Raw genomic sequence first — 27,647 nt, 5'->3', positions numbered from 1 at the left:
AAATCTCAGTGCTTTTACCTTTAGCTAGTTGGCTCCAAGTGTGCCCTGCCATGTGGGGCTTGGGGTCAGCCAGAGAGGTGGGTACAGTTTATACACAGAATTTAGAACTCTAGCTCTCTGCCTCTCTCAATTTCAAGAGACCAAGGTTGCCCTGAAATTTATATTCTTGTTCTTCAGAGAACTGTGGGTTTTCTATTAGAGTTTTAGCTGTCCAGTGTCATGCCAACTGCAGCCTTTCCTGGGACTAGAAGTGGTAAATATGGGAAACTTTCTTTCTTTCAAGGATTGATACCTCTCAAGAATCTTCTTGCTTTTTCTACTTGCCAGTGGCTTCAAATAGTTGTTTTTCTATTTGGTCCAGAATTTGTGGTTGTTATGTGTGGAAGCTTACTTGTCCATAAACAAAGTAGAACTTTCTTCAAATCTATGTCTTTTTAATATCATTGTGTTTTTACCAAGTGATATTGATTTGGTTAGTTGTATTATCTTGGACATTTAGATCGAATGTATTATATTATTAAATGCCTTTTTGTTTTCTAAATTTCATCCATGCCTTGACTATTTTGGTGCTTTTCATTTTTCTCAAGAAAATCTCACTCTCCTTTCCCTCGTTTTCTAGATTCTTATATATCTCTGTATTGGACTTAAAGATCCGTCATGAGATATAATTCTAACCGCTAGCTATGTCATCTTTAAGAAATTACTTGCCCCCCCTTTAAACAGTAATTTCCTCATTTGTGAAATAAAGGAGATGCATGACACTATTGAGAAGTATTGAGTTTTCAGACAGGAAGGATTTTAGAAACTTTCAAATTAAATTCTTTCATTTTATACATGGGCAAATAAAGCTCAGAAATGTTTAAGGAGTTACTAAAGACATTACCCAACTTTTTAGTGGATGAGCTGAGCTTGGAAATCCTCCATAGCACCAAAAAATAGAGGGGAAAATGGATGTGGCAAGTATATGTGGGAGAATCTATGGTTTTTTAGATGTGATGTACTTGAAGTAACAGCAAGCATTCAAGTGAAGAGAAATAGCAGCTTAAGGGTTGAGATTTTTGTTTAGGAAAAATAAGTCAAGGCTAGCATGTGGGCTAGTTTTTCTGTCAGTCAATAAGTAAGTGGGTGTCTGCCATGTGTCAGACACTATGCTTCATGCTGCAGATACCTGAATAAGACAGACATTGATCCTGCTCTCATGGACCTTAGAATCTGGTAAGAAAGGTAGATATTAACTAAATCATCGCAAATAATTAAACAATATGAAATGTGTAAAGAGAAGTATAGGGTGGCATGGAAATGTGTAATTGGTAAGTCTGATCTGGTCTGAGGGTCAGGGAAGACTGCCCTGTGGAAGTGAGGTTTAAGATGAAGATGAGCAGAAAATAGCTAGGCAAGGAGGGTTGAGGGGATGAACATTCCAGAGAGTCAAACAGCCTGTACGAGGGCAGAGGGAGCTAAACTGTGACTGAAGTGGTAAAACAAGGAGAAAGCAACTGTGTCGAGGCCCAATTCAAATTCTGGAGGTGGGAAAGGATGGTGAGAGAAGGTGTAAAGGGAGAGAGGAGCAGGCGAGACTTGGGGCAATACCTTTATTAAGGTGCCTGAGGAGACAGGCAGGCTTGCAAATGAGACAGAGAGAAGCACAGGGTACTGGTAGAGGTGAAGGAAGGGGTTTTAGAGGGAGAGGAAAATAATAGCATCAAAGTATGCCAAGCAACTCAGGAACATAAGCACTGAAGAAAGGTCTAAAGTTTGACTGTAAAGGGCCTGGTGACCTTCAAAATTGTGGTTTGAATGGAAGGGTATAAGAGCCACAAATTGCTGACATAGAGGATGGAGTGGGTGGGGGGGAAACTGAGACTGTGGGCTTAGACCACTAATTCTATGTTAATTTTCTATCAATATAGGGGGACCTGAGTGTGTTCAAACTTTGTCATTGGAGAACAGTCAGTGATTCAGTAAAGATATTTTCCCAAACAGGGTGTTCGCATATGCAGTTTTAAATTGTTTAGTGATTTCTTTTCTTTGTCCTTGCCATTTTGTTACTTTACCATGAAATACTATGACATCTTTCCCTACAATTTATCTACTACGTAATATGGGAGTATCTGGTTATAGGATTTATTTTTGTGGTATTGACAATTTTTGAAAAAATGTTCAAGTAGTAAATAGTGGTAGATTCAAAATTATTAAATCTAGTTGTTTTTATTCTCCAAAATATCATTCTATCTGTCTTTTATTGGCTCTCTCCTACATGTTACCCAGAGGTTGTTCTAAGCCAGTAATTTTAAGCTAGTTGCCGGACAGAGTCACCCGCAGGGCCTAAAGTATTAAAGATACAGTGGTGGCATCTTAAGCCTACTTAATCAGACCTTTCAGGGCATCTGGACTTTCACAAATCTTTGCAGGTTATTCTGATGGGAGCTAGGATTAAGAACACTGTTTTAGGTCTTTCTTCATTACCCAAACTATCCCTGTTGTCCCAGATCTACAGGCTGCTATAGATCAGATTCTGTTCACCTTCAGATTTACCCATCATCCAATGTGGACTTTAACTTCCCCAAATGATAAGGTTTCTGAGGGCCAACGCCTTGCCTTATTCATTCTACCATCCCCAGAGCTCTGCACAGCTACCTGAAGCTGAGTACGTATACTCAGAAAACGTCTGTCAACCTAAACTTCCTCAAAATGTCTCTTGTATCTGTAACCACTCTTGCCCTTTATGCTTCTCTCTCAGAAACCAAGTGTCAGTCTTCAAAAGCAAGCCTCTACTTTTCGTTTGTCTCATCTCCTCCCACTACCTTTAGGATCCTGCTTTACCAGTTAGCCTCCTTCATTCTTGCAACTTCTAGCGCTCCCTCTTTCTGTCTACAAATATGCTATGTTCTCCTCTCTTCTTAAATACCCTCTCAGTCCTCATAGTTCCAGATATTGCCCCATATCTCTCTTTCAGGTTTGACATGAAAGGATAAAGCCACTGTCCCATTCTCCATATCTCCCATACCTTCAAGGTCAAACTTCTTGAAAGAGCAAGTCTACATTTGTTGACAATTGCTTCTGCTTGGCCCCTTGCAATCTGTTCTACCCCTCCCTCTGTACTATAACACTACTTTCTTACAGCTCCTAAATGTCTCTGATGACCTTGTTAGCAAACCATAAAGCCTCTTAGTCCTTACTTTAAGACTTTTCATACACGATTTGACCTTGAGTATTTCTGTCTTGAAATCTCTTTCCCTGGCTTCAAGACACTGCATTTACTTTCTACTTTTCCTCATCATTTCTGCTAACTTCACTTCCTCCAACAGATCCCTAATTTTAAATGTTTTCAAGACTCTGGTTGTGGCCTCTTCTCTAATTTCCACAACAGAGACAGCAATTTGGCAGCCCATGGGCTGGATCTGGCTTGAAGAGACTTTTGACTGGTTCATGTAATATTTTTAAAAATTTGAATTTGTTGCCAATATTTTTAAATTGGGAGATTTTACCCCAAAACCCTGAGATAGTGTCTGGGGTTGCTGTGAGGATTAAGCTAAATGATATATATAAAACACTTAATACTGTGTCTGAATTTTACAAACATTAAAAAAAATCGTATCAATAATTATTTTGCAGTTTCCAAAGCTCTTTCATAGATATTATTTTATAACTTATTTAATTGGCCCCTACAGATAGACTTTTTGGTTGTTTCTAGTTTTTTTTTTTTTTCTTGGAATTAAAAACTATGCTGGAATTAATATCCTAGAACATAAGGCATACCTTGGAGATATTGTGGGTTTAGTTCCAGACTACCACAATAAAGTGAATATTGCAATAAAGTGAGTCATACAAACTTTTTGGTTTCTCAGTGCATATAAAAGTTATGTCTACACTATACTGTAGTCTATTAAGTGTGCAATAACATTATGTCTAAAAAACAATGTACATACCTTAATTTAAAAACGTTATTACTAAAAAATGTTAACCATCATCTGACAACACAGGGTTGCCACAAAACTTCAATTTGTAAAAATCTTAGTAAAGTGAAGCACAGTAAAAGGAGATATGTCTGTATCTTTGTATATTTGATATGCTAAATCATATTCATGATCTGTCCACTGAACACACTGACCCTTGTGATCACTGATACACATTTGTACAACATCTTCCATGAGCTAGGGAACAAATCTGTCTTCATTAACTAGTTTTGGACTATGTGATGGTAACCGCCTCAAAAAAATTAGCCCAACAATATGGCTTTCATTAATACTGTGTCCTAATAAAATGATGCAGACTTTGTGACTATCGTCACACACACAAAAATTATTCCCAGAAATATGGTTTTTATTATCATTGTATCCTATCCATGTTTCTTTTCCAAATGGCTAATTAGTTCTCCTAGTATCATTTATCAGTGATATAAATAATCATCCTTCCCCTTACGAATTTAAATGACCACTGTTATCAGATACTAAATTCCCATATGTGTAGATAAAGCAGCTGAGGTTCAGAGAGTAATCTGTGCAAAATTACAGAGGTAATAAATGGAAGAGCCAAAATGTTAGTTGATTTTCTTACTCTAATTTTGGTGGTTTTTTTTTCTATTTTTGTCTCTGTTAAAACTTTGGGTTTTTACCCAATATTTTGTTTACTGAACACCTAATTAGGTGTTGTCTGCTACTAAATTAATGTATTTTAAAACATAAATCACTTTCACACTGTAAGAACACGAAATATATGTTGTGATACCAGGATCAATTGTTGACATTATTATGTTAAAAAACGTAAGTATTCTTGTGTTTCTTTGTACTTATTTTAATTTTCTTGTATAGTGACATATATAATATATATTGCAGAGTATGATATATGTGCATTTTAAAGAACAATTATACAGTGAATATCTATGTAAATTAAGACATAGACTGTTGCCAATTCTTCCTCAATTATAGCTCCCAAACTTTGCTCTAAAGGTAGCCATTATCTTTTGGGATAATCATTCTCTTTGGTGTATAATCATTCCCTGGTTTTTTTTTACATTTTACCATGTACATATGTAGTCCCTAACAATAAAATTTATTTTGCCTTTTTTTTTGGTATTGTGCATAAATGGAATCATACTATGTATATTATAACTACATTTATTTAGTCAATATTATGTTTGAGATTTAACTATATTTAAGTATGTAGCTGCTGTTCATTAATATAAATAATTTTTATCATAAAGTTTTAGATGTTTGCAAAATAGTTTTTTTTCCCCTGGAAAAATTCTGGTACAGAAATAACAAATATGATTTAAAATAAAAAATTTCGTATTTTACATTTCAGTTTCTTTCCTTTTTGGAGGCAAGGATCATGTTAATTGAAATATTAAGCTATGAGACAGATGAAGGAGATAGTTTTAATTTTAAAAGGCATGTTTCATTTTATATTGCCAAAATGTCAAACATTTATTTTTTTTTTCTCTTCTGTTTCCATAGGAAAATACATTTGTCTCAGGGAAAAAATCCTGAAATCATTATGGGAGACTAGATTTATAGCAAAAGCTGAAACTATCTTTTTTTTTAGCCCTGGTCTTTCTTCAGATCCTAGTATATTCCCTCCGGATACATGCTCTCTGCACATAAAATTACTTTTATTTGGAATATTCTCCTCTCATTCTCTTTCTTATTATCAGCTTCTTGTTCATTGGGCCATGTATTAATCACCTATCACTGCATAATAAATTAGCGCCTAACAAATATTTATATTCTCACAGTGAGCCAGCAGTGAGTGAGAGAGAAAACACCAGGACAGAAGCCACAGTCTTTTTATAACTTAATCTTGGCAGTGACATTCTATCACTTCTGCTGTATTCTATTTGTTAGAAGTGAGTTAGTAAATCCAGCCCACACTCAAGAGAAGGGGATTTTACAAAGACACGAATACCAGGAAGAGGGAACAGTAGGTGCCATCTTAGAGGCTGCCTACCATGCCTCAGTACTAGGATAAGTTACTCAAGGTACATTTTATGTACTTTTCATTTATTGCTATTGCAATTTCACATAATTATTTGGTTAATGTGTATTGTCCCCATTAGACTGAAAGCTCCATGATAAATGGGCATTTATTGAGTGCCTAGCTATTGTAACTGAATAAATAAATATTATTAATGCAGCTTCCAGTTTCCCTCCACCAGTCCAAAAGCTCTTATATATGTGATAGGTGGTCACTAAGATACCATCTCAATGAAAACTAGTGAAAGAAGGCAGAAAGAAACCTATTTCCTTTCTTCCAAAATTTCTTGTAAAATTAGTGCATTACTTTTCAGGTAGCTTTAGTAGAGAAAAAGATCACATGAGTCTGTTATTCCAACCATTCCTGCTTGCTATTTAGAAAATAAAATTGGGGGGAAATTGGCTATGCTTTCAATTATTCTTACAGGGGTGGGAGTACTCTTAAATTATATATCAGAAAAAAAAATTGTAAATTAGGATCCCTTCCCCCAAAGTTACAAAGTTTATGGATTTTCTGGTCAATTATCATGGACTTCCACTAGTTTCCAACATGAAAATCATTGCATTAGAAGCAGAAATAGAATTAGACTATTTGGATGACAATTCATCTTATTTTCAGGACCTCTGAAGAAAACAATGTCTCTTCTTGCTTGAATCCATTCATAACTCTAAAAACTGTTGGGAAATAATACTTTTATGTCTAACCTATATCCACAATATGCAGTTTTATATAACAGTACAAACATACTAACTAAAATGTTAAGCTTGATATTTTAAGCTTTCTGCAGCCAAAAAGTTATAGTAAAGTTTTCTATACTGTATTTACTTCACCATACTGGTGATTAGAAAAAGTTATGTGCTCAGTATAGCTAAATAAACTTCTTCTGGCAATGTAATTTTAATTTTCTTTGTGTGATTAAGATCTCAGTCTCAGAGTTGCATTTATTTTAAATGAAACTTGAATCTTTAGGAGAGATGTACGGTTTCCTTTTTACTGGGTTTAAAACCTCAGTTTGTAATGTTCATTGGATACCTTTCACTAGTTATTCCTTATTTATTAAGTAAGGATGACAGTCTGTGTTTTGCAGAGGAGAGAACTAGAGTAAATAAATTCATTTAATTATTTATAATGATTCAGGGAAGAAGCACAGTAAGAAGTAAAACTCATATCCCTCATATTTTCCTGCCACTGCTTAATCCAAAATCGTCCAGTTCTGTATTTATTATGATAACTTGCAGAGTTTTGAAGTCTGAGAGCTTGAAACACCAAATATTTTCCTTGTGTAAAATATCAGAATATTCTCACAGACTTCAGTGTATTGAAATATATTCAATATATTTGTATTCTATGTTCCTTTTCTAAAAGAGTTGATAGTAAGTTCATTAAATGTTAAATAACAATAAAGATGACAAGATGCAAAGACCATAATAAGCAATAAGAATGACTTCTAATTAGTTCAATACTAGCATAGAAGCCTCAAGTTTTGGAGAGAAATATCAGAAGAAACGTAAAAATAAAGCTATTCTACATTATTCTCTTTTACAGCTATATGGTAATTTTATTAGAGCATAGCCAGATACTTTAAGCTACAGTTTTGCTTCAATTTTAGAATTCTTTTAGCTTAAAATTCATTTGATCAGACTCTTTACTGCTTGTTTGTATTCTCCCAAAACCTTGCCAATGAATGAAAGGGCAGAAAAATCTTTAATTTTTTGTTTTCCATCTTCATACATTAGAAATAATAATCTAAGGCACTATACTGACTATTTAAGTATGGCATAATCCATGTTCTATTTTGGTTAATAACAGTTACTGAATCAGAGGTTTTTATCGAGAATGGTGAAATTATCAGAAATGCCTATCTCTAACTTTTTTAGTCAGTAGAGCCCAGCAGAGCACAGGATTTTACAATAGATAAAAACTGTTAAGTAGCACAAAAAAACCACGTGCTGTTTCTGAGAGGCTTTTTCACTCACTGGAGGAAGCCTTTGGAGTATGGGTTTGCACAGTCAATGCCTATACAGTGTCTACTGTGTGGGTGGTATATGCTTGCTCAGGCATATGACAAGGACGATTTGGGAAAGAAAACTCAAAGTGAGTGCTCAAAGTGACTAAGAGGTTTCGTTAGTAGTCAAATCACAAAACATCTTACTTCTACTGATGATTTTGACTTAGATGGAAAAGGGTTTTTTTTAAACAGTATTTTCAGTGCCAAGGTTTTTCATTTGTATTTTCTTTTATGTTTATTTGTGTAGAAGCATGTTCTAATATTATGTATGTTACAACCTGATGTTTCTGATATTATTTTAAATTAACTCTAGGGATAATTTATGTACAATTAACTGTGTCCGTTTAAAAGGTACATTATGATGAGGTTTGACAGTTGTATATATCTGTGATCATCATCGCAAACAAGATACAAAACATTTCTATCATTCCCAAAATATTCCTCCATGTATATTGGTAGTCCATCCTTGTCTTCATTCCCATATCTTCAGGCAACCACTGATCTGCCGTTTGTCACCATAAATTAGTTAGCATTTTACATTAGTAGTACTCTTTTGTGTAGTGCGTAGTGTACTCTTTTGTGTCTGCCTTATTTCACTCAAGGGAATGATTTTGAGATTCATCAATGTTGTGTGTATTCCTTTTCATTGCTGAATAGTATCCCATTGTATGGCTAACTAATTTATCTATTTGCTGACTGGCATTTGGGTTGTTTCTAGCTTCTGGTTATTTGTGAATAAAGCTGCTATGAACATTCATGCACAAGTCTTTGTGTGGACATATGTTTTTATTTCTCCTGGGTAAATACTTAGGATTGGAATGGTGAGGTTATAAATGGGCATATGTTTGACTTTTGAAAAAACTGCCAGAAATTTTCTAGTGCAGTTATACTTTTTTACATTCCCATTTATAATGTGTGAGTGTTCCAACTGCTTCACATTCTTGCCAATATATATTATCAGTCTCTTTAACTTTAGCCATACTTATAGGTGTGTAATCATTATCTCACTGTGATTTAAGTCTGTATTTCCTCTACGATTACTAATGTTGAACATCTTTTTGTGTATTTATTGGCAATTTGAATATATTATTGGTGAAGTGTCTGTTCAAGTCATTTGCCTGTTTTTTAATATTGAATTTTAGAATTATTGAATTGTAAAAGTTCTTCACATATTCTACATAGCAGTCTTTTGTTAAATACCTGTATTATAAATACTTTCTCCTAATCTGTGGTTTCCCTTTTCATTTTCTTAATGTTCTTTTACAAAGACCAAAAGTTTTAAATTTTGATAATGTCCAGTTTATCAAATTTTATTTCATGGTTTGTTATTTTGTATTATAAGAAATCTTTGTATATGCCAAAGTCACAGAGATTATCTCCTATGCTTTCTTCTAGAAGTACTACAGTCTCAGCTTTTTACATTTAAGTCAATAATCAAATTTAAGGTAATTTTTTGTATATGTTATTAAGTAGTGGTTAAAGTTTTTTTTTCGTCTTACATACGGATATCTAGCTGTTCCACCACCTGTTGTATAAAAGACTTTTCTTTTCCTTTTAAATTGCCTTAACATTTTTGGTGATAATCAATAGACCACAAATGTGTGAGTTTATTTCCAGACTCTCTATTCCGCTCTATTGAAGTATGTGCCTATCCTTTAGCCAATGCCAGACTGCCTTGATCAGTGCAGCTTCAGAGTAAAGCTTGAAATTAGGTAATATGAGTCTCCCAGTCTTATTCATTTATTAACTGTTGCTTTGGCTATTCTAGGTTTGCACTCCCATAAATATTTCAGCTTCTTAATTTTCACAGAAAAGGCTACTAGATTTTAATTAAGACTGTGTTGAATCTGTAGACCAATTTGAGTTGACCTCTTGAGTCTTTCCATCCAAGAACAAGGTATTTATCTCCATCTATACAGGTATTCTTTAATTTATCTTAGTAATATATTTTGTAGTTTTCAGTGTATAAGCCTTGTGCATCTTTTGTTAAATTTATTCCTAAGTTTTTTCTTTTGCATTACTATAAATAGAATTGATGTAAAAATTTTATTTTCTAATTATGTGTTGCTAGTATACAAAAATATAATTGTTTTAAAACATTATTAGCATTTTAATACTATGACCTTGCTAATTTCAATTAATTCTAGGAGCTGTTTTATAGATTTCTAACAATCATGTCATCTGCAAATAAAGACAGTTTTACGTTTCTGTTTCTGATCTATATGCCTTTTTTTCCTCTTGCTTTATTGCAATCGCTAGAACCTGTAGTACAAAATTAAAAAGAAGTAAGAACAGAAATTCTTGCTTTGTTCTTGATTTTAGAGGGGAAATATTTCATTATTAGTATGATGTTAGCTATAGGATTTTCATAGATGCTCTTTAACTGTTTGAGGAAGTTTATTTCTATTCCTAGAGTTTTAAAAATCATGAATGAGTGGTGAGTTCTGTCAAACGCTTGTTCTACATCTGCTGAAATGATCATGTTTTTTCTCCCTTATTATGTTAATGTGGTCAATTTCATTGATTTTTGAGTATTCAATCAACATGCATTCTTGAGAGAAACCTTATATGATCATGTTGTATTACAAGTGCTAGATTTGATTTGCTAATACTTTGTGAAAATTTTTTTTGTCTTAAAGTTTATAAGGGTTACTGCTCCATCGTTCTTCTTATTTGTAATGTGTTTGCCTGGTTTTGGTGAACAGTGTATTCTACACTCATAAAATGAGGAGGGAAGTGTTCCCTCCTTGTGTGTTTTCTGAAGGGGGTTTGTGTGTAGAACTGGTATTACTTTATTAAATGTTTGCTTAAATTTGTCAGTGTAGCCAATCTAATGGGAAGATTTTTATCAACAAATTTAATTTCTTTAATAAGTATAAGGCTCTTCAGATTATCAGTTTAATCCCAAATGAGGTTTGAAAGCTGTGTCTTTCAATGAACTTGTCCATCTCATCTGTTACTGAATTTGATTAGCATAGTTAATATTTGCTTGTTATTCTTTTCATGAATGTAGTGTCTATGTTAACGTCCCTTCTTTCATTCCTGATATTTGTGTTCTGTTTTTTTCTTGATAAATATGGCTATTGGTTTATAAATATTGAAGAACTTTTCAAAGAACCAGCTTTTTTTTTTTTTTTTTTGGTCACACCATGGCTTGCAGGATCTCAGTTCCCCAACCACGGACTGAATCCGGCCCCCGGTTGTGAAAGCACCGAGTCCTAACCACAGGACCACCAGGGAACTCCCAAAGAACCAGCTTTTGATTTTGCTTGTTTTCTGTTTTGTTGATTTCTGCTCTTCCTTTTATTATTTTCTTCTTTCTCTCTTGTTTTTAGCTTCTTTAAGTGGATTTTAGATATTTCTTATTTTGTAATTAATATTTAAAGCTATTAATTTTTCTGTAAGCATTGCTTTAGCTGCATATCACAAAATGTGATACTGCATACACTTTTATCTGTGCCTCTTCTTTCATTAACAATATGCCCTGGAGATCACTCTATAATAGTAATATAAAGATATCTCTCATCCTTTTTAGGAGTTTCATTATACTTCATTTTGTGGATGTCCCATAATTTAGACAACTAGTTCCTTACGGGTGGCTATTTGGGTTATTTCTAAAAGTCTTGCTATTACAATGTTGTAATGATGAGTCTTCTGTATATATATTTTTTCATACTGTTGCCTGCATATCTTTGGGATAGATTCTGAGAAGTGATATGGCTGCGTCAAAAGGAAAATGCATATGTAACTTTGCTATTTACTGTCATATTTTCCATTATCGAATCGGGAACATTTTACATTCCCACCAGCAGTATATTGGCATGCCTCTCTCTCTACAGTTGTGCAAACAGAGTATGTTGTCAAACTTTTGGGTTTTGACTATCTTATTGGTGAGAAATGGCATTTCTGCATAGTTTTAATTTGCCTTTCTTTTACCATAAATGATGCTGTGCTTCTTTTAAATGACTAAGAGACATGTATACTTCTTTTTCTGTAAACTAACTGTCCATATCTTTAGTCCAGCTTGCTATAGGGTTGTTGACCTTTATTTTTAACCCACCTTGAGCCAGCCACCTGCCAGGGAGCTGCGCAAATCACTCTTTTAAGCACTGAGGATGAAGAATGAACAACATACATGAAAATCCCTGCCCTCCTGGAGCTTACAATCTTGTGAGGGAGTGGTGGGTTTGGCCCATGAATTTTGGCAATTGTCTCCAATCTTCCTCCTTAGCTTAACTATTCCCATTCATATCCAGCATTCATAATGCTTGTATCCATGTGCCATTATAATCCTGATTTTATGGACTTGCCTTTTGATGTGCTCTTCCAGACGGTTGTCTATCAGTATTTCTACAGAAACATGGCTTGGACTACCTTCTCCAACTCCCTCAATTTGGGTTAATTTGGGCAGTGTATTTATCCTGGTGTATTTCTTAGGATCCGACCCTTCGTTCCTACTCACTGCAGGAAGAACTACTCGCATGAAAATAACTGGGCAATTGGAGCAGCTTAAAAGTTGGGTGGCCTTGGCCAAATTGCTTCATCACTGTGTATCTATATTTCTTCATCTCTAAAATGAGGATGATAACACCTGTCCATGTGGAGAGACTAAAATGAATAACATGTGCAAATTACCAAAAATCTGTTTCTAACTTTCAAAAATTATTATTTATCAATGTTTTGTAAAAGAAAATGGTAGCTAAGAGAAGTAGTGCATTCAAAATTTCTCCAGAAAAACACTGTGCACTGAATTTTACTGTAAAATGTTTCTCTTTGCTGGACAGATATATCCATTGTAGGTGCATTAGAAGTGTATCATTTCCTTGTGAAAACTTTTAGGAGTGTTGTGTCTTCCACAGTTAGAGCCCGCCAATATCCAGCCTCAATTCTAATCACACATCCAGTTTTTCTCACATAATGGCAATATAATACATAATGTGTAGTTCTTTGAAAATCCCGTGGCTTCATGCCTTCTTCTAAATGTCATTCTTCGTGCAATTTTCTTTTTCCTTCTACCTTCCTGGAAAACTGATCTTCTAAGATCCAGCTCAAATATTATCTATTGTAGAGTCTTTCCTAATCTCTTACTACTGCACTCTTAGAATGAAACATCTCTTCTTTTTATCTTCTGGACATTATGTATACTGCTATCATCATACCAACAACTTTATGTTATTATTGTTTACATAGCTAATTTCTCGCCTGGACCTTAGGCTCATGGAGGGAAGAAGCTATTGTTTATTCTGATGTCTCTATGCCTAGTGAGTATTTGCCAGGAGTTGATACCCTAAAAATGCTTATTCTCACTTAGAGCTCACCTTATAAAATTTGAACTTAATAGACAGCTGTCTATACGATGTTATCTCAACAACATTTAGGAAGCTCCTTTTTTTGCTCTATACCAGCATCCAACCAACACATCACTTCTAAACTTCTTCTACCTCATCACTGGTGCCTGAAAAATCTGTACCAGATAGTAAAACACTTTTTCACAATTGGAGATAGATTAAATGCATATAAGCCTGGGAGAAGAAATACTTTGACTTGAATATAAAGACAGGAGGGTGGTAAGGGGCACTCTGGACTGAAAGTAGGGGTATGCCAAACAGGTAGGAAGATCAATTCAAAAGTTCATACTGAGACAAATTTTTTATGAGACTTTTGCTTGCCTGTCATAATTGATGTATTTATTGGCAACTGCAACCCTAAAATAGCCCAAAGGATGTGAAAAAATGTGATTTTAGGTAGGAGTCAGAAATACTAATGCATATTCCTCTCTTTACTTCATATGCCTTTTCAGAATGCATAAGCGCAGTAATGGAAGATCTTGTTACATCAAACAACTCATTAATGCAGCAGATGGTCAAGGACAATTACAGTTGGGGTAATGCTCACCTTTTAATGATAAATTCTAATAGAAGAATACTTGATGCTTGTATAGTTTTTATGTATAGTTTTACTTTTTAACCCCAAGGTAGGTGTATTAGTCAGGGTTCCTGAGAGAAACAGAACAGGATGTACATGTGTGTTGGGCATACATCCTGTAGAGAGAGATTCAGAGAGAGATAAATAGAGATAGACATAGAGATAGATAGCTAGATAGATAGATAGAGAGAGAGAGAGAGAGAGAGAGAGAGAGGTTGTGTTACTTTAAGGAATCGGCTCACACGATTGCAGAGGTTTGGCAAGTCCAAAATATGCAGGGTAGGCCAGCAGGCTAGAGACCCAGGGAAGAGTTGCAGTCTGAGTCTGAAGGCAGACTGCTGGCAGAATTCCCTTTCCCAGAAGGTTAGTCTTTTTCTATTAAAACCTTCAACTGATTGGATAAGGCCCATCTACATTATGGAGGGTAATTTACTTTACTCAAAGTCTACTGATAGAAAGTAACTTCACAGAAAAATCTCAAATAATGTTTGACCAGGTACCTGGGTACTGTGTCCTAGCCAAGTTGTCACATAAAATTAACCGTCACAGTAGAAAAATGGGGGAGAAAGACGGATGAACTATTCTTCTCAATTCTGGTTTCAAAATTCTTGAGAAAGTACTCTGATTTGTCCTGCTGGGTGAGGTGCCTACCACTGGACCAGACCATTTTAATCTGGGTGTGGCATCTGGAAGAAGGACTATCATCAGCCCAACTCATGTGAGGTGCCCATGATGGACGAATCCATTATGACTACGGAATGGGTGGAGGCTGCGTTACCTTGTACAGAATAGTTTTACGTATAAAATGAGGTGTCACATAAATGGGGAATCATTGATTAACAGCTTATAAATGTAATTTTCAAATGTTCACATATATAATGTTTCACATATAATGTTTCACATATAATGTTTCCATATAGTGATGGAACAGCTTCTAATTCTCTTTTTCAAGGATTTTTGTGTAATTTTAGTTATGGTTCGTTGATTTTCTATCATGTTGTATACAAGCTCTTGTGGAGAAATAATGGTTTCCACTCCATTTAAATATCTAAAATTGATTTCACCTACTTTCCTCTGAATATTTTCTAGCTTCAACAATTACTTCATCTATGGACAGAAAGGAGAGCACTGTAACACCTCCTGCAGAAGGTAGTATGCTGTTTTTGGTTTTTGTTTGTTTGTTTGTTTGTTTTTGAAGCCAGCACTGAAGCGTGGAATGTTGAGCTTCCTTAGAAACATAGTCGATGGTCTGGACCAAGTCCAGCCTTGTGCCCAGTTGAAGAATATGGTGATCTGAATGCTGTGGGATGAGGGACCTGAACGACCTCACCCATCTTCCCCTAAAACAGCTCAATTCCACTGGAAGACTGTGGAGCTTTCTCTATCAGGCACTGTGCTGGGCTTTGTGGGGAACATAAAGATGAGCAAGACTATCAGAGAGCCCCCAGGGAGCTCAGTTTTGTGGGGGAACCCTGACAGGAGCACAGTTATCACACAGGCAGAGGAGGGAAGCACTCACATCGAGTGTACCAGGAGTTTACAGAGGGGGTGATTAAGCACCAAGGCTTAGAGAAGGCCTCACAGATGAGGTAGCATGTGAATCAGGTCTTAAAGGTAGAGTACTTTAATAGAAAAAGAGCATCGTGTAGGGCACCTTAGAGAGTGAAAACGATGTGAGAAATGACATAGAAATGGAATTGTGCTTGGTGTTTTTTTCTGCAGTTTGGGGGAATGTAGTGGGTGATAAGATTGCAAAGTGAGTCAATGTGAAAAAGAGGGCTTTCAAAGCCAATACGAAGACATTTGAACTTATTCTTCAGGCAGTGAGAGATCTCTGGAGGGTTTTAGAGTTGAGGGAACCACATCTGTGTTACAGAATGATGTACTGGCTGCAGTGTAAGGTATGAACTGAAAGGAGAAGGGTTTTGAGACAGAGACAGAAGTTAGGAGGCCTTTGCAGCAATCCAGGTACATGGCAACGAGGACTTAATCTAGGTTATGGTTGTGAGAAAAGAAAGGAAATGCCCCAAAGCCAATGAGGATTTGTCAGTGTGCATAAGGCTAGATGAGACTGGAAGATATTTGTAGGCAAAGGATGCAGAAAAGATGGGATGTGACTGCTGGTTTGGGAGCAGAGATGAGAATCTACTATCTTCTCAGTGAAGCAAGAAGTGAAATCACCCTAGCTGATCACAGGAGCATATGGAGAATATATCTGTCAGACAGGTGCCAAACCCACTGAGTGTTGTAGAGGTATCGGCCATTGTGTAACTTATCACAACAGGTATGAAAAAGGAAAGAAGAGGATGAAGAAAGGGTGAAAAAATAACACTAACATAAGAACTATCATTATAGGTGTAGGGTGATTGACTGAAGTTTATAGAATGGAGGAAGGTGAAAGAACAGAGAATATCTGCAGTGCTTGGAATCCTCACCATTAGAGTTACTTCTTCGGATACTGTGCCCCTGTTCAAATACATGTTTATTTGATTAGCAAGAACTTTCTTTTACAAAAATGAGTCAGATATTGAGGTTAAATATTAAAGCCTTATATTGCTTATAAGCTAAACTTCCAAATCCCAAGAACAACAGGACATTCACAACTTGCTATCTCGCCAGTCTCTTATTTTTCTGGTTTTATCTTAATCCCGATTCCCTTATGCACATATATGCTTCCCACACCCAACCTCTAGCAGTTCTCTAACAAGCCATGTTCTTGCTTCTCTCCAAGCCTTTGCCAAATTGGAGTTTCTTGCTATGAGGGGATGACACTTGGAGTGATGGAAAGAGCATGGATTTACCTGCCCTCTTAGATCTGCATTAAAATCCTCCCTCTTCATCTAGTAATATGATCTTTATTTGGCCATGAAATGCAAAGGCTTGAGTACATCACAGAGGGGGCAGATGACACCAAAAGAGGATAGAAGAAATGTTAAATGCAAAGTTTAGAAAAAATAAGCTTCATCCACGTAAAAATTTTGCCATACCACAGCTGGTTCTGTTTATGTTAAACTGATGAAATCAATGACGCTCTCCTTCGTTACAGGTGACTTGTGACAGATACACCTAATCACCTGTCAGCAAACCCCTTTCTGTCAGGTACACATGTCAGCTTATGGGAAAGCGTGAGCTTCTACATTAGGAGATGCTTGCCGGTCTTAATTTGTACTTTAAAATATGGAAAAATAGGTCAATGCTATATTTAATCCTGATAATGTTATTGAATGTATGGAAACAAAATCTGTGAGCAAGGTTCACAGCAAACTGTCAGGGAGTATATGTGTGAATGAATAGGAAGGAAGGGGAACTCATTGAAAGGCCATATTTGATACTATTACATGCTTGCAATAAAATCCTTTTTATAGAAAATTTACAGAGGAAACTAATCCTTGTTTTTGCATTGATTTGTATTTATATACTATAGTACTTTTTTTCTAGAAGAATACTTCTAAGCATCTCTTACCACTTGGCATCATCATTTTTCATTTTTGTGAGGTGGTTGAACTAAAGAAATTACAGATTATTTAAAAATCTGTTTGTTTATTTATTGGTTAATTTTTAGTGGAGTATAGTTGCTTTACAATGTTGTGTTAGCTTCTACTGTACATCAAAATGAATCAGCCATACATATACATATATCCCCTCCCTTTTGGATTTCCCTCCCATTTAGGACACCACAGTGCATTAAGTAGAGTTCCCTGTGCTTTACAATATGTTCCCATCAGCTGTCTATTTTATACATGGTATCGATAGTATATATGTGTCAATCCCAATCTCCCAATTCCTCCCACCCCACCCCTTTCCCCCTTGGTATCCATACATTTGTTCTCTATGTCTGTATCTCTATTTCTGCTTTGCAAATAAGGTCATCTATACCATTTTTCTAGATTCCACATATATGCATTAATATATGATATTTATTTTTCTCTTTCTGACTTACTTCACTCTGTATGACACTCTCTAGGTCCACCCACATCTCCACAAATGACTCAATTTTGTTCCTTTTTATGGCTGAGTAATATCAATTGTATATATGTACCACATCTTCTTTATCCATTCCTCTGTTTATGGACATTTAGGCTGCTTCCATGTCCTGGCTATTGTAAATAGTGCTGCTATGAACATTGGGGTGCATGTGTCTTTTTGAATTATGGTTTTCTCTGGCTATATGCTCAGTAGTGGGATTGCTGGGTCATATGGTAGCTCTATTTTTAGTTTTTTTTTTTTTTTTTTTTTTTTTTTTTTTGCGGTACGCGGGCATCTCACTGCTGTGGCCTCTCCCGTTGCGGAGCAAAGGCTCCGGACGCGCAGGCTCAGCGGCCATGGCTCACGGGCCCAGCCGCTCTGCAGCACATGGGATCCTCCCAGACTGGGGCACGAACCCGTGTCCCCTGCATCGGCAGGCGGACTCTCAACCACTGCGCCACCAGGGGAGCCCTATTTTTAGTTTTTTAAGGAAGCTCCATATTATTTTCCATAGTGGCTGTATCAGTTTTCATTCCCACCAACAGTGTAAGAGGGTTCTCTTGTCTCCACACCCTCTCCACCATTTACTGTTTGTAGATTTTTTGATGATGGACATTCTGACCGGTGTGAAGTGATACCTCATTGTAGTTTTGATTTGCATTTCTCTAATAATTAGTGATGTTGAGTACCTTTTCATGTGTTTGTCGGCCATCTGTATGTCTTCTTTGAAGAAATATCTGTTCAGGTCTTCCGCCCATTTTTGGATTGGGTTGTTTGTTTTTTTGATGTTGAGCTGCATGAGCTTCTTGTATGTTTGGAGATTAATCCTTTGTCAGTTGCTTCATTTGCAAATATTTTCTCCCATTCTGAGGGTCGTTTATTTGTCTTGTTTATGGTTTCCTTTGTGGTGCAAAAGCTTTTAAGTTTAATTAGGTCCCACTGGTTTATTTTTGTTTTTATTTCCACTACCCTAGAAGGTGGATCAAAAAAGATCTTGCTGCGATTTATGCAAAGAGTGTTCTTCGTATGTTTTCCTCTAAGAGTTTGATAGTGTCTGGCCTTACATTTAGGTCTTTAATCCACTTTGAGTTTATTTTTGTGTATGGTGTTAGGGAGTGTTCTAATTTCATTCTTGTACATGTAGCTGTCCAGTTTTCCTAACACAGCATTGTAAAGCAACTACACTCCAATACAAATTAATTAATAAAAAAAAGAGTGACATCGATGTAGATATACTGATATGGTGATAGGTCTATTATATATCAACAAAAAAGAAAAAGACTTAGGACAATATACACAGTATGATATGCAATATACATCTCAATTTATATATATATATATAAATTAAAATATGCATGTTTGTATGTAAATACATACTTAAATGTGCATATTTACATCTGAAAGACAGAGCAAGTGCTTCTCATTGTTTTGTAGAGTTAGGAAGTACATCTGAGGTGTTAGGAAGAATAAAGGAAATTTTTATTCTTTACATAAATAAATAAATAAAATCTGTTGATTTAACTGATTTTGTGATTCACTGAATAAAAATTAAACAAAATAATTTCCACCTTGTTCAGCCTGATTGCCATCTTAGCTATTTTTAATGAAAGTACCATATCTTTCCACATTTATGTTTGTCTGAATTGCCACCCTTAAGGATAGGTGTTTAGTTCTGATGTTACTGATTTTTCACTTTCATCAAAACTTAAGAGGAGAAAACCACATCACTAATTATTCCATTTTTTTCCCCCTGAGGAGCATGAGTTGTATGATCAATCTAATAGTCTCTGAAGCCAAAAGATTAGATTTAGAAAACTGCCTTTGTCTTTTAACTTAGATTCTGCATTCTCATCTGTTTGTCTTATAGATCAAATCTCCTGAATTAATTTCATAACACTTTAAACAATTTTGTCACATATATAATTCATGTTGTTTTCCTAATGATGCATAATACTGGAGGAAGTTGGTTAATCTTTGGATGGGTTTAATACTTTATGTATACTTCATGAATGTTAATTTCTTACGTAAGTCTAATATTTCTGGAATAAGACCTCGCTAAGTAATGTTCAAGTACAATTTCATGTAATATGCTGTGAATAAATTTTAACACTGAAATTCTTTATCAAGCTTTTCTCTTATTATTCTCTGTATTTGTGCATGTGTGTCTGTGTGTGTGTGTGTACAGTTAACACTTCACTATCGGTACTAGTGGGTACAAAGGCTGTGCTCTTTTGCCCTCTTGAGCTGTGTACAAGTATACTGCTAACAACATGGGAAATAGTCCTCAGAGACAAGTTGCCCTGCTTCAGAGCCTTCAGGGGTGATACAAATGAGACCAAGGGAGGAAACTGCACCGACAAGAGAATAACCTGGGCCTCCAGACTTGACGAGAATCCTGCCCTTCAGATTGATCCAGTGGCCATCACTCATGATGGGTATTACAGGTGTCAAATGGTAACACCTAATGGGAATTTCCATCGTGGATATCACCTCCAAGTGTTAGGTAAGGAACGTCATATATTGTGGTGTTTCAGGTAACCAGATTTTGGGCTGAAACAAATCTCCGAATTCCATGTCCCATGTGTTAAGACTGAAGCATTTCCCCTACATTTCTGCAGTGCCCCCTGAGGTGACCCTGGTTCAAACTGAGAATGGAACTGCAGTGTGCAAGGCAGTTGCAGGGAAGCCAGCTGCACAGATCTCCTGGACCCCAGAGGGAGATTGTGTCACTGAGCAAAAACGTCATTGGGGCAACGACACAGTGACCGTCCAGAGTACATGCTACTGGGAGGGCCGCCATGTACCTAATGTGTCCTGCTCTGTCTCCCACTTGACTGGCAACAAGAGTCTGTCCATAGAGCTGGATCAAGGTTAGTAATTTTTCTAGTTTTGTTTTTGATTTTTCCATTCTTTCAGAAGAGTTACCTTAAGAAGAAAAAAGGAGTGTGCAGAGAAATTTCATTCAAGGATGTCCTTTCCACCCTCCACTTTATCTCCCTTTCCTCCTCAAAGTAAAAAGATTGCCTGGAAGAATAATACAAAAATTTATTGTAAAAAGCCATATTATCAAATGCAGTTTATTCTACTTCTTTTTTTTTTTTTTTTTCGGCCATGCTGCACAGCTTCCAGGATCTCAGTTCTGGGACCAGGGATTCGAACTGGGCCATGGTAGTGAAAGCCCGAATCCTAACCACTAGGCCACTAGTGAACTTCCCAATTTATTCTTCTTTTAATGTTCTCTTCTGTACTACTAAATTGGCTTGTGTAGTGTACTTTTATGTAAATATTTATGGTTTTAATAGAAGGATAATGGGTAATTTTAAACAAATAAATATTATTTTATTAGAAGAATAACGTTGCTCATAAATTATCTTCATGAATTTTCAGTCTGGTAGAATTTTCTCCTCCAGGGTCTTCCAGTGAAATTTCTTTAATATCTTATAATAGTATCTATGATTCGGTTCATTACAGTTTAGTTTCTCTACTCTCTGCTGCCATCTACTCTTATTTCTTGTTATAAAAAATATTATTCTAATCAACATAACTCATATAGTTTAAAGTCTATGTTGTTCTATAGGGCTACCATGAAAAACGTTAGCCATCTCTCTGCCTCTCCAACCCCACCTCTCCATTCTTACACAACTCTCTAGACACAAGTACTTTCAGATCTTCAAGTATTTCTTCTAGTAATTGACTCAGTTTTTATAAACAACATGGTTGTGCTGCTATTTCTTAATATAGCAAATTTAAACCTAGTGTACCCACTTCCTCTTATGGTAGATGAGGATTTAACTTTACCTTCTCTTCCCTCACCATTCATATGTAGTAAAATAGCAATTTTTGGTTAAATTAAATAGCCAGTGTTTACATTATTTTGAACATGTATGTTTTGTTAAGCTCTGAATCAAGAAATAAACTCATACTTTCATTTTTGAATAACTTTTTGTTTTTCCTGGCCTTAATTGCTTTCCTTTTTCATTTCCTTAATAATGCATGTACCTATTATTAATTATCACTAACACTAAAAACAAAACAAAACAAAACCCTAGAAAACGCCTCTTAATACTGCTTTCCACATGGTCAGATTTGTTAGGTAATGTCAGTTCCATTTTTTTTTTCCTTGAAGACATTCTTTCTTGAGTTTTTACATGCTCTTGTTCTAATCTGGCCTGGTTGGTCACGAGACATGCTGCACAGCTATTGTCCTGGATGTTCTCTTTCCCTCAGTCCTCTGGTTGATGCCACGTCTGTGTAATCTGAGTTCCTTCTGCCTTCCTGACATTTGTTTGTTTTAATCTATCTTCCACATACAAGGCTTTCCATAACTCCTTGGCTATCCGTTCACTTAAAAGTGAACACTAAGGAGCTGATTGGAAGTTATATTATCTGTGAGTGGGTTTGTTAGCTAGTAGGTTTCTATAGGGTGAAAACAGGTGATTGTTTTAAAATTGGGGATTCCTTATTTCCTTAGGTACCTGAAGGTCTTTTCTCTGAGGCTATTCAGACTCTGCAGAAAATAACTCTCCAGTCTCTTGCCTGGGAGGGATAATCCTGACTATCAGTGTTCTGGGAGCAGGGAGGAGAGGGGAGTGTGTGTGTGTGTGTGTGTGTGTGTGTGTGTGTGTGTGTATGACTGTTGAGAACTCAACTTTCTTTTAATGACACTTCATCTTCACCCTCCATTATGTCTGGATCCTTGACACTCTGGAGTTTCTCCAGTTCATCTTCTTTGGGTCACACTTCCTGTTTTCTGCTGGTCGGGGAAGGTATGATAACGTGGTTGCACGGGCTGGGAGGAGACTTGGCAGCCCATCTGTTCTTAATACAGACTTTCAAGGAAGCTTCCAACTTTAGCTCCACGCTTCACTCCCTACATTCCCCCTTCTCTATATTTGGTCTTTCCTACTCTAGAGTCTTCCTGGAGTTCACTAAGGTTTATACTTATTTCACTCTGAATTATTGGCCATTCTTCTGTTCATTTTTCACCCTAAAAACAAGCTGAAATCTTTCATCTGCTCTTGTCTTCATCCATGTTCTCTTTGTCTTTGCAAGTCTATAGTTTAAAAAATTCTCTGCTGATGTTTTAGTAAGTGTTAAGAAAGGAGAAGAGGAAAACACATGGGTTTAAACCACAATTTTCTAATATCTATTCTTAAAGTTTTATATACATATTAATAGTTTAGCAGTATTTACTGAGAAGAGTAATTGCCACTGGTTATGTATGAAGTCCGACCACCCAGTATTACAATATGATGTCATATTTATAGAATCTCAGAACTGGAGGGACTCTCTAGTCCACTCCCACCCAGTGCAGATATGTCTTCCTCGCAGGGTGGATCTTCATCTGTGCTAGTGCACTTCCAATAAAAGAGAGCCCATTAGTTTGAAAGAGAGGGTTTCAAAACAATGTGGTCATTTTAAAATGCAAAACCAAACTTCTTTTTCAAATAAAAATCCAATGTTTAAAAACAAAGTATTGAAGGAAGGTGGAGGGACTGGATGCGGCCTCCACTTACCTCACTCTGCTGCCCCAGCCGCGTTCACGAAACACCAGGAGCACAGTCTCAAAACCTCTCAGAGCTGGCAATTCCTTGGTTGACTTGTCCTCCGATCAGATTGAACTTTGTATTGCTGCCAGCAGTCAGTGAATAGTTTAAAGTTGCTGCCATGCATTCATTTCAGTTTCAATGCCCTGGAAGAAAGGTGACTTCAGAATTAGGGTTATTTATCCAAATAGTTTCCTTACAACTCTATTTATTTCTGAATATTGGAGATGAGAAACACTCTATTACTATAACAGAGAGGTCTAAATTTCACATCTCTCTTACAGGAATTCACCACATGAATCCTTAAAGCAATAAAATACTGATACAAGATGATGTCTTGAAAACTTAAGAGTCTGAAATGATAAAACAATTTAATTATAACAATTATTTGAACTATAAATGGATCAAAAGTTTTCAAATAAAATCACAGAAATGAATTTCATGTATTGTGAGACATTCTTGAACCATGCTATATATATAGTTTTTAAACAGACTTTATTTTTTAGAGCAGTTTTATGACGACGGAGTATTGAGTGGAAAGTACAGAGCTCCCATATAACCCTTGACCCTACACATGCATGGTCTCCCTGTCTATCTAAATCCCCCGCTCCGCGGTTGTACCTTTGTTATAATGAATGACCCTACGTTAACACATCATTATCACTCAAAGTCCATAGTTTACATTAGGGTTCATTCTAGGTGCACATTCTATGAGTTTTGACAAATGTATAAATGCCATGTATTCACCGTTATACTATCATATAGTGTAGTTTCACTGCCATAAAAGTCCTCTATGTTCCACCTACTTATCCCTCCTTCCACCTTAACTTCTAACAACCCCTGATCTTTTTACTCCATAGTTGTGTATTTTCCAGAATGTCATATGGTTGGAATCATACAGTATTTAGCCTTTTCAGATTGGTTCCTTTCACTTAGTAATATGCTTTTAATTTTCCTCAATGATTTCATGGCTTGATAGCTCATTTCTTTCTACTGCTGAATAATAGTAAATCATACATTTTTGTGTCTACATTTACAGATGCCAAAACATCAGCACCCTTAAGAATTTTACGTATCGTTCCCCCTATTTTTATTATCTTGGTCATCGTTGGATCCATTTGGCTTTTGAAAATCAGTGGCTGCAGGTACTGACTGATGCTTTCTCTTCTCCTGCTTTATTGGATTAGAAAAGAGTCAAAAAATGGAATTGACTGGGTAAAAAGGGAACTCTGCTCAATATTCTGTAATAACCTAAATGGGAAAAGAACGTAAAAAAGAATCGATATATGTATATGTATAACTGAATCACTTTGCTGTACACCTTAAATTAACACAACATTGTAAATCAACTATAGTCCAATATAAAATAAAAATTTAAAAAAAGATGTTAACCTCAGTTCTCTTATAATCAATAAGTGTGTCCTGAAAATAACAGACTTGGACTACACTAATGACGAGGGGGATTTTTCTAGGTTACTTAGACATGCAAGCATAGTGAATTAGACATGCAAGCACAGCCCACTTAGGGCAGGATCTTGGGAGAGACAGTGCATGCTATTTTCTATTTGAGAAAAGAATTACAGTGATTCATTTCATACACCAAATATGAGGTGTCACATATATTCTATTACATCAAACTTCTTTGCATAATTTCACTTCCTTTTCCAAAATCCAGAATTATCTTATTTGGACGAATTAACTTACAAGCAGCATTCTTCACTCATTTCTGGTAGTTCATTTCTGATTTATTAAGGCTTCTATCAAAATGAACCACAATTGTCAATAGCATACTGTTTTGTTTTTCCATTTTCAATCTGAATAATAATGTTTTGACATTCACTCCAGCTAATTTTTATTTTTGCAGAAAATTGAAAAAAACAGAACATACTTCAGTTTTTGAGGAGGTAAGATAAGATTAAAAAGAATATTTATAAACTTTTAAGCTATGTAGTCTGAAAATCTAGTCACATAATTTGTAATTTGCATCATTATTAGTATTTTAGTTGAAAAGCAAAAATTCTAACTTTACAGTGCTGTCAGGTGTACTTATTCTGTTAATTATCCACCAAGTACTATTTATATACAGTCCAAATCCATATTTTTATTTCAAGAACTGCATCCTACAAAAGACATAATGTTTGCCTCATTTGGGCTGTAATCTTTGGAGAAGTTGAATTGGTACTTCCTCTCCCATTAAACCAGCTCTAATTCTTGACTTCCTTTTTTCAATACCATCATCATTTCTCTCTTACCCAAGCTTAAAACCTATCCAGCTCTATAATCTCTTATAGCCAATAGCTTACTAAGTCTTTGACACTCTCCTCTGAAATACTTCTCATATCACTCCATTCTTCTCCACTCCTACTTTCAGACAACTGTTATCATGTCACACTGAGACTTAAATAATCAATAATTTTTTGATAAAATATTAGAAAAGTCTTGCTCTTATGTTCATGTAAGCCCAGAGACTACTATTGGTAGACACTAAAGCTGTGGGCCCTTGTTAGAAAAACATAGGTGGTTACTGATTTCTGGCTTTTTTGAATTGATTTTAACTTTGGGTTATTTCTTAGGATGAAATGCAGCCCTATGCCAGCTACACAGAGAAGAACAATCCACTTTATGATACTACAAACAGGGTGAAGATGTCTAAGGTGTTACAAAGTGAAGTTGATGGGATGAGTCTCCATGCTGTATATGTTCCTGAAGTATAGCACCAGGACAAATGAATCAAGATATAGTACAGATACTGTTTTGATTTTCTTGGAGTTCTGGAATGGAAGGCTTATTTTGAAATTAGCTTTTCAAAGATTCTTAGAAGACAGAGACATTCTAGAGGATTTGTATTCATATCCTTATACATTTGAAATTTTAGAATTTTAGCTGTTACTATGTAGTTCTTTGAAGAACTGATATTATTACAAAGAAAGCTCATGCTCATGATAAAATATTCAAATTGTTCAATACAGTAGATGATGAAAACTGAGTTACCTCAAGTAACTCCACAGAAGGAACAATTAACCAACAGTTTTTATGTAATCTTCTAGAAAATTTCTATGTGCATATGTCATATCTATATGTGCATGGTATATGTGTGCACTTATATGTCCATTTATATATACATACACATATCCTTGTCAAGACACAAATGGGGACATACCATAGTTTTGTTCTGTACTTACAGAAAGTTAATAATGTAATATATCCTGAAGATCTTTTATATCAACACAAGCAGAGCTACCTCATTCTTCCTAATGGTTACAAAAAATTCCATTGTATGTAATGGAATTTAATTTAATTAACCACAACTCTAGTGGTGGACATTTAGATTAAGCTTTGTTTGTTTTGCTATTATAAACAATACTACATAGAATGTTTCTTGTGACTATATCTCTTTGTATGTATTTGAATATATTTGTAAGATAATTTCCTTGAGTGAAATTGCCAGGTCAAAGGGTTTGTGCATTTCTTTTATTGACTAATATGTCAAACTGTGTCAATTTACATTCCCTCCAATGCTGTTTGAATGTGCCTTTTCTGTTATTTTAATATCTGTAAAATGCCAACCTACTGTTAGCTAATATAAGATTATAATAAGAATTTCACTATTTAATAAAACTGAATTTATATTTTTCTTCAATACTTGTGTGTGTGTGTGTGTGTGAAAGAGAGAGAGAGAGAGAGAGAGAGAGAGAGAGAGAGAGAGGGAGAGGGAGAGGGAGAGAGGGATGGAGGGAGGGAGAGAGGGAGGACAGACATGTGAAGACATTAGCTTCTTCTGAACTTATATCTCTATAGAGGCATTGCTATTTAATGCCTAATAGTTTTGCAGATGTGATAAATTGGAAATGTGTATTTTTATGGTGTGCACTTTACTGTGATGCATTTATCAAATAACAAATTTTTATAACCAGCTAAATATGCATTATGGAGGACTTGGGATATTTATAAAATATGATCTATGTGCTAAGGGAATAGCCATGGGATGACATGACCCTTTTCTACATTTTTCTATGGAATAAAATATTGGGAATGTGTATATTAATCATTTTTAATATTATTAAATATACATTTTAATTATGAAAAATATTTCTATTTACTCCATAGCAGGAAAAAATGATACTGAAAATTAAAAATTTTCAACATGGTAGAAATTAAAACAAAATCCATTTCATTCTTTAATTGTGCCATTTGAAATGTTTAAGACAGCTATTTTGTTTTGTTAATAT

General features: G+C 35.5%; 1 protein-coding gene across 1 annotated transcript in view; it reads left to right on the top strand.

The window, feature by feature from the left end:
• The window catches only part of CD200R1 (CD200 receptor 1), a 32,494-nt gene extending 5,518 nt beyond the window's left edge, over positions 1-26,976 (top strand). The window contains exons 2-8 of the mRNA XM_060009889.1: positions 13,782-13,865; positions 14,996-15,055; positions 20,058-20,375; positions 20,491-20,742; positions 24,458-24,563; positions 25,283-25,322; positions 25,992-26,976. Coding sequence (XP_059865872.1) covers positions 13,782-13,865; positions 14,996-15,055; positions 20,058-20,375; positions 20,491-20,742; positions 24,458-24,563; positions 25,283-25,322; positions 25,992-26,132 — 1,001 coding nt within the window. The 3' untranslated portion in view covers positions 26,133-26,976. The remainder of the gene's footprint in view (positions 1-13,781; positions 13,866-14,995; positions 15,056-20,057; positions 20,376-20,490; positions 20,743-24,457; positions 24,564-25,282; positions 25,323-25,991) is intronic.
• The last annotated feature ends 671 nt before the right edge of the window (positions 26,977-27,647 follow it).

Source organism: Delphinus delphis, chromosome 4 (assembly GCF_949987515.2).
Source record: "Delphinus delphis chromosome 4, mDelDel1.2, whole genome shotgun sequence".
Taxonomy (NCBI): domain Eukaryota; kingdom Metazoa; phylum Chordata; class Mammalia; order Artiodactyla; family Delphinidae; genus Delphinus; species Delphinus delphis.
Note: the sequence above shows the minus strand (reverse complement) of the source record. Positions and strands in the feature narration are given on the sequence as shown.